This window comes from Microtus ochrogaster, chromosome 2, assembly GCF_000317375.1.
Source record: "Microtus ochrogaster isolate Prairie Vole_2 chromosome 2, MicOch1.0, whole genome shotgun sequence".
Lineage (NCBI taxonomy): Eukaryota > Metazoa > Chordata > Mammalia > Rodentia > Cricetidae > Microtus > Microtus ochrogaster.
Genome location: NC_022010.1, coordinates 80,356,467 through 80,368,351, shown reverse-complemented (window position 1 = coordinate 80,368,351; position 11,885 = coordinate 80,356,467). Strand labels below are relative to the sequence as shown.

At 37.3% G+C, this 11,885-nt stretch overlaps 1 protein-coding gene across 1 annotated transcript in view; it reads left to right on the top strand.

Annotated features, from left to right (window-relative positions):
• Gbe1 (1,4-alpha-glucan branching enzyme 1) overlaps window positions 1-11,885 on the top strand; it is a 241,182-nt gene that overhangs the window by 202,621 nt on the left and 26,676 nt on the right. The window contains exon 13 of the mRNA XM_005345231.2: window positions 10,817-11,001. Within this exon, the coding sequence (XP_005345288.1) occupies window positions 10,817-11,001 (185 nt within the window). The remainder of the gene's footprint in view (window positions 1-10,816; window positions 11,002-11,885) is intronic.

Genomic DNA, 11,885 nt, shown 5'->3' with positions numbered 1-11,885 from the left:
GCCACCATCGCCCGGCTTCACCTTGTTTTCTTGTTACTCTTATATTGCTCCTGTTTCATTAGAATCTTTGGCCTTTTTTATTGCTTCCATCCTTTACCATTTTTAGAAAGTTCACTTATTTTATATTTTGATCATTTCTTTGAAAAAGTTTCCAGATCAATATTTCAAAATCTAAACTTTAGTTTGATGGGGTCCAACCATGACGGGTCATTTGTTTCAGGGTTGGAGTGTGTGGATTAGAAATGGGAGGCGGTGGCGGGGAGGAGGCAGAAATCCTCAATAAATAAATAAATTAAAAAAAAAAAAAGAACTACAGACAGGGAATGAGGACTTCTTTCTATTGGTTTGCAAATAGCTCCAAATTTAAATAAGCAATTCCTAAATATCTTGGAAAAAAAAATGTCAGTCAGGTAGAATAGAGATGCAAAAGAAATACAGAGGCATAGGATAGAGTTGGGTTGTCAGTCTAGTGAATACTGAATTCACTTGCATTTATTTTCTATATGGTTAGATACCCCAGTCCAAAATGGGGGGAAGAAGGCAAAGGACTGCTTTAACATGAAGCAAAGAACAAACAGAGCAATTGCCTCTTCAATACCTGAAAAACTAAGCAGCTATACCCCAAGTTAAGTATTCTGTTTAGGCAGGACATGCAGAGACCACACCTTAAGTCAAACATCCTTTAGGCAGCCACTCCTTGGGTCAAACATTCTGTTATATCCATGAGGGAGCAGGAATAGGCCTGACGTTCTTGACTTTTGGTCAAGGTAGAGCAAATCCACCTCTGTGGGCACTCTTAATAACCAAAATACCTAGTAAACCCCCCCCCCCCCGAGGGCAAGATATCTTGTTGGTAGTCACATCAACACGCAGATGATGGAGCTCATGCATGCAGTGAGGGCTCTTGCAGCTGTGTCATACTGTGTCATAGATGATGCAACCATACTGCATGTGGGTCACACAGGGTCCTTTAAGATTCCCAGGGCCATTAGGCACTTCTGCCTGAGGGCTTGTCTGCATATGCATGGCCCTGGAACCTGGAAATGTCAGCCATGTTGTGTGGCTGAATTGTTACATTACTAATTACAGTGTTCAGTGGGTGATGAGTTTGGTGTAACTCTGTGCTTTAAATTCTTCAATCCATTACAGTGACAATGTCACTAAAAAGCACATAGCCCAAAGCTAGGCTTTAAAGTTATACTGAGACTGAATATTCTGATCTTTCATATATATAATTTTCCAAACTATACTATATTTGATTTTTCCTTTTTCAAACTTTGTAGGCATTTTTCTTTAAGTTGGGACTATACAAATTTAATATTAGAAATGCGTTAAACAGCATAAAGTGGCCCAATAGAACTGTTAGTAAAACAAGATGTTTTCTTGTGTCTCATTGCTTTTCTATTGATGTGATTAAAACACTATTTCCAAAGTCAGTTGCAAAAGAAGGATTTATTTGGGACTTATGGTTCCAGAAGTTTAGGCTTTGTCATGGGTGTGTGGAGCTAGTCTGAAGCAGTAAGAGAAACTAAGGGCTCACATCTTGAACAGTAAGCAGGAAATAGAGAGGACATTGGGAATAGCCTGAATCTTTTGAAGCCTCAGAACCTGTGCTCTGTGATAAACCCCTAATCCTGCCCAAGAAGCTACCTATACAGACCAAGTATTCAAATGCCTGAAGTTATGGGGAGCATCCCATCCAAATACACCACATTTAGTCTTCCTACCCTGAACTCCAACTTTTCACATAAGACTTCTGTTTTAATGGATCTCAGAAGAAATAGAAAGGTAAGTATGTATATATTACTTAATAATAGTCTAGAATGTCTGCCAAATTATGAATATTTAGATATTCATGAGTCTTGACATCTGTCATTTGGAATGCTAAAAGTTTCTTTTTACCCCCAAATTGCTGGCACATTTAATGATCCTTTGTAAAGTTTTGAAAAGTTTGGAGGAAACTTTGATAAAATGTTCACTTTTTTATCTTTTTACAAATGCAGTCATATTTCAATCTCTGAAGTACTCAGAAAGCTACTGTAATATGCTACAAGTCTGGAGGTTTATTGCTTCTTTTTAGTTCAATTAATTAATCTCTTTGGTATTTCCTTACTCTTTAAGTCTGCTATTACATTCTGAATATATTTCTATGTGTTGTTTAAATTTTAACACTCATTTTACATAAAATAAATGTTAGTTATTAATATCAAGTTTGATCCGTGATTTTATCATACTTCAGTTCAAATTTCCCATTCCATAATCAGAATCGTGAAAGTCTATTCATATGTGTATCATAGCAGTTATGTGATCACTTCAATTACACGAACTCACATGAATGTAATTCATATTAGAGGCTACCAAATGCAAAGATGAAGTACAGCCCTACCTATATAATCAGGTTTAAGTTTCAAGACATTTGTGTACACAGGGGAGAAAGAAGAGGAACAAGGTTCTCTTTGGAAGATTCTCAATTCCACTTACTCATCATTAGACAAAACTTGGTGTGAGGCTAGGAAAAATTTCTTTGTAGAGAAAGTTGTTTTTCCAACTAGAAAAGGAAAAATAAGTTTTCTATCAGAAGAACACTTGTATCTCAGTTGTAGGAGACAATATCTAATCTGGGTGTTGGTGAATAAAATTTCAGACAGTATAATTGGAAATTGCCAATAAACATACTGGGAAGAGACACTGAAGCCGGATTTGTGGGCCATGATTAGGTACATATCCGTCATCTTGTCTATTGGGTGCTGGTCCTACGTAGTAGGAATAAAGAAGAAATACCAACAACAAGTTCTCAGTTATTCCAGTAGAAATCACTAGCACAATTTAAGTAACTGGCTAGCTTTTGGCAAAGCTAAAACCAGCACAATGAAGGTACCAGTTATAGCAATTGGTGTTTGATTTTACAGTGTTGTTCTTTATGAAAATACATTGGTAAGATGTTGTGGTTTATCCAATGGAGAAGAGTGGTGTTTGTTTCCATTCATGCTGTGTTCACCTCTCAGGAAGATTTATGTGGGATGCTTTCAGTGCAATTACCTTGAGAATGTTAAGTTTGTTGCTGTGATTTTCAGTCTCACGTTATAATAGCCTTCAGACCTGGTTGATACACCAGTTCATGAAGTCATATTTTGTTAAAATAAAATCTCAAAGGACTTCTGTAAAGGGCAATATCTGAAGTAAGGGCCTTTCATTAGGGGGAGAAGTGTCACATTGTTCGCAGTTGCCCTGTTGTTTGGAACTTTCTTCTTACTTCTTTTGGCATTTCCAACCTCAAATGAAGAAAAAGCTTATACATAAACAAGGCTAAAAGTAGCTTCTGTCAGCCATGGGACCTTGTAAATGTCAATGAAAGGCAGAGCGATGCCAGTTTATTGCTTATGTTAGGTAGTAAAGTCTGTAATAGGAACACTGACTACAAATGAGAGACCATGGAAGAGGGAAGCTAGGAAGCTTCAGCATGAAAAATCCTGAGATGCTTAGAGAAGCATTCTTCCACCTTGAAGTGATATCAGGATTCAGTTAAACCAGTGTTGGCTCTTAGAGCAATGTTTTCTTTCCAGCCTTCCCCACAACTCTGTTTTTGTATGGCACTGCATAGCATTACAAGGTTAATTGGGTAGGGGAGTTATTAATCTCCTTCTATGCTGATGTGATCACAGAGATGCGATGGTGACTTGGTGGTAGGATATCATCTTTATGGGCACAATGTGATTCTCTTTCAGTCCCTTGTGCTAACACTGAAGTGGTAATATAGCCACAAAACAGGCAGTCGTCTCAGAGTGTGTGTATGAGAATGTGTGTTATCTTTCAACCAGCCAATTTTGTCTTGTTTTTATGACTCCCCATTTCCTGGATCCTATCTCACCTAATAGATGGAGTCTTTCAGGAGAACTCCTTCCTGGAGACCATGAGAGAAGCTGGCCTAAGGCACTTTGTACTTAACTGCAAACATTCAGAACTGGGGAAGTTTCATAGTGACCTTTTGCTTCCTTCCCTATTGTTTGTCTTTGCATGGCTTATTGTCTCCCAGTCATCTTACACCATGCAATATAAAATATGTTTAAAACATGTCAGAGAATCTCTTTCCAATTGCTGCCAATCTTTATATTAAAAAGTGTAAGTGATTCTTAAAGCAATCTGTTTGCATAAAAACATTACCCAATTAATTTTCATTTGCTGTGTTCATTGTTTAATCTTTGGTTTTATTATATTTCTGTTGAGCTCGAGTTTTTTGAATGCACCCAAAACACCATGCAGAAGGAGTTTAAATAGCCGCAAGAGCACCCAAAACCCTGTCTTGTGTAGATACATCATTGTAAGTGGAACACTGGCTACCGAGAAGCAAGTTGTGATTTGCTCACTGTCCCCGTCCTGAGACTGCAGATGTGCTTTTGTTTATGCACACTCCTTTTGTTGCTTCCTGGTATTCTTTTTATATATTTTATAAAAATCCAACTCTGCAATAATTAACTGTTGTAGACATTTTTTATATGAGTCTCTATGCCTCAAATGGAGTACTCTAAAAGGTCAATTGACAATCACTGTTCAAAGTAGTCTCCTGAAGGAAGCAGACACAATCCACTTTAAAGAAATTTATCATAAATTGAATAAATCATTGAATGTGCATTCCATACTTTCTGTCCCATTAGATAGTAGAGATAATAGATCTAAATATGGAGGGTCTGCCCCCTGTCTGATAGGAAAAAGTCAAACTATAGCATTATACTATTTAAGTAATTGTTCAGTAAAGGGAAAACAAACAAAAAGGCGAATGGCAGTGTAAGCAAACGGGAAGCACTGAAGCCTTGGACAGGGTTTTGATAAAGACAAACTGGACTTCAGGTACAGCTCAGTAAAAGGGTACTTGTGTGTATGCCTATGTGTACGAAGTGCTAGGTACAGTCCCCATCCAGCACTACAAACCAGAGCAAATAGAAGTTTTTGGAGACTAACCAGCTGTAACGTAGAATATTAACAGCAACAATAGTGTAACATGCAAAATACAAAGGAAGCACAAGTCAGTAATAAATATGCTTTATTAAAAATACACATTATTTACAGCTCTTGTCCCCTATCTTTCCTAACACTTGCACAGTCATAGAGGCTTTATATTCATATTGTTTGAAACAAGAACTGGGACTGAATACAAGGGTAGAACACAGACATCAAATCTGAATGCTAGCCTGGATGCTTTATGCTTGAATGGCTTTGGAAACATTAATTACTTTTCTGAAATATTTGAAAATGGGAATGATTTCTGTATTGAATAATCTTTGTTAGATTTCAGGTAACTGCTGTTGTAGCACATACATATGTAGGAGGAACTTGGGATATTACAATTGCTTGTAATATTTTAATATTATTAAAATTATTAAATTTTTAATATTGTAATAATTTTAACTACCATACATTTCATGTAATAGAATTGTTTTCCGTTTGGTAAATAAAGGTATTAAAAATTATATAATACTCTTCACTATTAATAGTTCTATGTTTAGCATTTCAACAACTACCTGTTTGTAAGTGTGTCAGCATGTCTATGTTCATTCTGCTGCATCTGTACATAGTATTATCTCATTTTGTACTTATGGGTAGGCACTGATGGTAAGGTTTTCTCTATTGGTTAGCTCATTTTCATTTGACAACCTTCAGACCCAGGCACTTAACCTGAGCTTTGTCTCCTGGCATGTATCTCACTCATGGATTTGAGCAAACCCAAAAATAGTTTAAATTAAAAATGGTCTTCCAAATGGCTACAGCTCAGTTAACAATCCTTTTCATTCTTCTTGTGCATAATTGGTCAGAAGAAGACAGTAAGAACTGGGACAGAGAAACAGAATGCCTTGCTACCATACGCCTGGCGTCCATCCCTGCATCACTGCGCCTTGACACCTCCACCAGCATCACAGTCATGGAGATTAGTTGCTACTCTGCCCTTATATGGTGCAAGAGGGTAAACATCACCATGCCTTGTACTTAAGAAGATGAAGAACTAGAATTTTTTATCTGCTATGCAATTAGTTTTTATATTTTCATAACGTTCTTGAGAACACTAAACAGTGTGTACTAGTCTTTTTTTAAAAATTCCAATGTGTAAAATAGAGAGCATGTGAACATGAATGCATGGCCATCATTGGGAATGGCCTTCTCTGTCAGGTACTTATTTAAATTCTCCCTGTCAGCATATCTTGGAATAAAGAAAATAGAAAGCTTGGCACAGGTATTTTCTTGATTCACTTGTCAGTAATTTAGATGTATTCTCAGATATATCAAGGTCCTTTCCATTCATCCATGTCTTCATGTTACTAAATTACTCTCATACATGAGATTTGGTTCCACTTGTATGGCCACTGTACTGCTTACATGGCTGGCATCTTTTCCTCTGGGATGTCCTTCTTCCCTGCATTCAGCCCGCCATTTCCCCCTTGCTCTGGCTTTCTTTCTGAAACTCTGGCTGTTGCATTTCTATCCCAGGTGTTTGTCTTCTCTATAAGAAACCGAGTTTCTCAGTTTCTGCCTTATTATATCCAAGTCCACCACTGGGATACATGTATCCTTCCAAGCCCATTGACAGTACACCACAGAAGTCTGTTACCTTATGTTTTCCCAGGCCATTCCTGGACCTGGTACACAGAGATGTGGGCCCCTTCATAACAAAAGTAATTTTCTACATTTTTTGTGATTACTTCTCGAGACTGACTGCCTTCCTTTGCTTGTATAAGTTGAGTGTTAGAATAGTCTACTCTACCTCCCAATGCTACCAAGAGTCTTTCCATCTAACCCTGGTTGAGGGCATGGGAATCTGGTATTGTTCCATCTTCTCCATTCTTTTTGTTGTGATAGCTCACATTGATCTTGTCTGTCTCTTTGATACTCTCCTGTGTCTTTTCTCCCCCTTTAGAGTATAGGTTCTATAAGAGAGGGGTGATACTTGGACATGCTCCATATGCTTATAAGCAGTATTAAAAATGTAGTCATCTATTAAAATTGTGCACATGACCAGTATAAAATGAAAAGGAACCTTTAGATGTAGGCAGCACACACAACAGTGCACATCTGTGTCAGAAAGGGAGGTTAGTGACCGCAAGTCTAGTTTTTCTAAAACGGAAACTGTCAGATCCCGATTTGGAAAATTATTTTATCCTGTGTTCTTTGCTTTGTTAAGAACACACTCATCACATATATAAAATATAAAGTGATTTAAAACAGAGGACGTCTTTAAAAGCTAGTTTTCAGTACAGTTAAGCATAGAATTGGAAGGGCTTCTTTTTTTTTTCCTCTTTCTTTAGGACTGTGCATTATATACATAAACTTAGGAACAACACAGACTTATATAACATCCACAGCACGGAGACCATGGTAGACTTTAATTAATTCCTAGGTAAAATTAGTATGCATTGCAGTTCAGAGAACAAAATACACAAGCCTGCTAATCAAAATGTTCAGCTAACAGAGCTGGAGCTTTTTGTTAGTTATGTTGTCTTGAATTTCATCACTCTACCAGCTGGCTTCTTGTCAATTTATAGCTTGGACCTTTACATCAAACAGAAAAAAAAATTAATTACAGAGAAAGGACTCCCAATAGGAATTTTGCGCTTAGAGGTTTTTCACAATTAACTAGACATGAATGGGAAAGTGTACAGAGGAAATGGAAAGGAAGTGAAAGAACTTTGTAGAATTTACTAGAGTCGTTAACCATAGCAGTCTTACTCACCTGCTTCCTGGTGTTCTAAAGTTGTTTGGCCAAATATGTCAGCCTTCTCTTTTCTGAAAGCACTCAATTTGGCTACCCTGTTGAACTCAGGGAGTCATGCGTGGCATGAACTGTGAGGTTTCTTACAAGTTGTCCCAAGTGAGAGCCCAACGATTGTTCTCATCCCATCATTTTGAATTTGGTAGCATTCTGTATGTTGCACTACTGATCATTATCATAACTTAATGAGCCTCAAGATGCTTTGTTGGTGAGTGCCTTGTTACTTGGAGTGCCTATCTGGACTCAGAAGTAGGGTTCTCAAGTGTCCTTGTCATTGCCTCAGGGTCCCAGGGGAATTTCCAATGTGACTTTTCTTAGCCTCTTATCTGTTGGATAAACCAGCCAGCAATTTTAAAAAAACTGCTTCTCTTCATAATTTCTTTTTTTAGTTTCTTAGAAATTCTTCCTTGTGATCCATTTTCCTAATTCTAAAAGATTCAAATAGAGTATGTCTTTCTCAAATACATTAAAGGCTAAGATGCCTAGCAAGTATAAAGCAAACCTTTCCACTTAAGAAACATATATAAAGGAATACATATAGGGTATGTTCCAAGGGATACCAGAGAGTCATCTGGAACCTGATGAGCCCAGGATTTGAGTACCTATCAAATTAATCAAAGTACATAAACAAATGATGTGGAATACATACATAGTATTTATATGTGATTTAGAATAGCATTTTCCATTTTGTTAACTTTAAATGCTTATTCAGACTGAGTTGTTTCCAGTCCACAGAGTTGTCTATCCTAAAAGAAATCCCATCTTCTTGGACATGGCAAAAATACATTTAGGTTTCTGATCATTTTTAATATGCAGCAGCCCTTAGTTATCAGCTCATTTCGGTGGTCATATTTCACTGTACTGTCTTGAGTAGTACCATATTTCCTAAATAATTTGTAGACCACAACTGAGGAGAACATTTTTTAACTTTTTGTAATGGTAGTATTTTTCTTCATTAGGTGTGTGAGCCGAGAGCTCCTAACAGGCTTTTTGCAGGGTTCGCGGCTCAGCCTGAGAATGGCTAGCTGCTATTGCAAGGTCACCTTCAGAGTCTTCACGTGATTTACTTCCATTCATTTTGCACTTGTGTTTATGGCTTTGAACCAAGAAATGAAATTTGATGTTGGGTTTGCCTACATTAAACTTAATTTGCCGCAGGTCAGCTCATTTACAACTGTGATAGCATGAACACCCACTCTGTAGCATGTTTTCTGTCTGTAGCCACTGGTCCAGTTTCTCTACTTTTGTTGTGACTGTTGTTGCAGCTTTCTAGTCCTTCTGATTTAAAAAGACGCCTCTGTAGGGAAGAATTTTTAAAAGGCTTCAGTGAATCTAATAATAGAGATCAATATGTAATGACTTAATAAGAGTTTTACCATATCATGACATTCTATTTTCCTATTAGAAATTTGATTTCATGTTCTGTATTAAATATATATATATTAGTTTGTATTTTAAGTAATTGAATTTATATTTGATAACATATTAAATAAAAATTATAATGAATACAAAAATCTCATTTGGGTTTTGACACTAAATATTTGTCCAGAATTTAGTTTAAATAACCCAATGAGTCCAATGTGGGCATCACATGTATTCCTAGATATGGGGCCATTCCCTAGAGCTTAAGGCCACACCTTTAAAGAAAAACAGGTTCTTCCTCCCAGGATACCATCGCCTTTCCTTACCTCCGCTAGAGAGTAAAGGCTCATGAATGCTTCTTTCTCCATGCTAGTTCAGTTGTTTCATCTTGCATGGATATCAAGTTCGAGTGTAATAGTCTAGTCATGTCCACAATAGAGTGATTCTCTCCAGTTCTTCCTGACCTCTGACTGTTCTGATTTTTCTGTTCCCTCTTCTGAGATGGTCCTTGAGCCTTGGTGGAAGGTGTGATATACATGCCCGTTTGTGGCTGAGTTCTCCACTTCCGTTTACTCTTTCTGAAGGAAGATTCTCAGTGTAGCATAAAGGGGCCCCTTGCCTCAGTAAGCTTCTTACAATCAGTGTAGGTTCACAGAGGCAGAAACCTGTCTCTCCTCTCAAGTACTACGTACACATCATAAGAAATATTTTCCTTTAGAGCGAAATATTAGAATTTAGTGAACTGCTTGCAGATAGTTTAGTTTTTATGAAATTTTTGTTATTATGACTCTAGACCTGAAATGTCAAATGAAAATTGCACAGTCTCTTAGCAAAGTTTACTATGTAGTGCGATTCCACGGTAGATAATTTTGAATGAATTTAAATGAACTCCCAGCCAAGTGTCTCACTTGTACACACTTGCACATGACCAAATTATAGATATATGTCTAAAGTAACCAGGAAGCCCAAGAAAGGAATACAGACAATTAATAATACCAGTGATAGCTTAGATAGACATAGGACATTTGTAACATGTGTGCCTGTGGTAGTGTGCTAGGAAAATCCTTATATTTTAATCAGCTGAAGCTGAACCACGGCACTTCAGAGATGAAACGTGATATTTTCCATTTTGTTTTGCTCTGTTTAACTTTGATGGTGGTGGTGATATGGTTGTGGTATGGTGTGTATGTGTGTGATGCATGTGATCATATGTCTGTTTGTGCCTATGTGTACACAAATGAGGGCGGAAGCAGAGAATCAAGTGTCTTCCTTCCTCTCTTACCCTCTTCCTTGCTGCCTTGAGTCATGGACTGTCATCCGAGCAATAGCACTCCAATTTGGCCACACTGGCTGGATACTGTGCTATAATTATCTGCCTATATTCACCCAGCAATGCCAGGGTTATAACATATGCAGCCATGCTTGGCTTCTTTGTGTAGATGTGAGAGATTTGAACTCACATCCTCACGATTGCACAGCAAGCTCTCTTAGTCCCTTAGTACTTCTCCCCAGGGTGTTACTTTCTGTTTGTAAAGAAGACACCTACATTGTCCACAGGATGCCGCTCTAGTAAATTAGACACTAAATTGACTTTAAATAACTTTGAAAATATGTAATGATGGATTTCTCTTAGTAAGAAATGCTACTATTTCTACCTGATTTTTACATTTTCAAACCTTTCTGTTTGTTTGAATACAGGTAATGAATTTGGCCATCCTGAGTGGTTAGACTTCCCAAGGAAAGGGAATAATGAGAGTTACCATTACGCCAGAAGGCAGTTTCATTTAACTGATGACGACCTTCTTCGCTATAAGTTCCTAAATAACTTTGACAGAGACATGAATAGATTGGAGGAAAGATGTGGTTGGCTTTCAGCTCCGCAGGTAAGCTCTTTACTCTGAATGTGATGTTTTAGTCACCAGTGCTGGGCATGCCTAGAATGGCAAGTGGTTTAAATCTGCATGCAGACCTTCTGAGCAGCGCTTCATTATTCAGTGTGTAGTGCCCTGTAATGTACTGGAGTTGTCAAAACATGTCACAGGAGTCTCTCCAATAGATAATGAAAATGGTAAGCATCCTGCCCTGCTTAGCTTCCTAGTTAGTTTGGTTGTTGTTGTTGTTTAAATTTAATAATTTTCATTTCAATTGGTTAAAAATAAATGGCAGACACTCTGCATGAAACCCATTTTGGAAATTGCTGCAGCAACATCTTAATTGTTTTGACTGGTTTTCCTTTGTGTAAATAATTATGCTGTCATAAAAAAAAAAACGACTTTGACAACACCTAGATTTTTTTATTCCTGTTTTCCCTTCTTAACTGGTCTCTAGCTTGTCATTCCAATAGATGCCATTTATACCTGCGTGCTGTGTTGTATTTTGCATGAGTCTGAACTCTCTTTGGAATTAAAGTCTCAGTTTTCAATATGTTTGAGAAAATGTAATTAACAGGTGCAAATTTTATACAAGCTTTTATTTTCCTCTTGCAAAAATTAGCATATAGTATGTGTTAGTTATAATCCATTTACTTTCTATTGATACTGTTTGAAATTGCTGTTGATGTGTTTTTACCTTAGTGTCTATGGTTTGCTTGTTTAGTGATTGAACAAAGGTATTTGTATATTCAGTAAGACTGGTTCCCTGATACGCAGCCCTGCTCATGTTTATTAGAGATGCCATTTCCAGAAGAAAGAGCAAAATGATGCTCCTTTTTCAGGAGGAACAAAGTTGAATACCAAAAGGCACACTGTTTACTCTGCAGCTGTAGTTC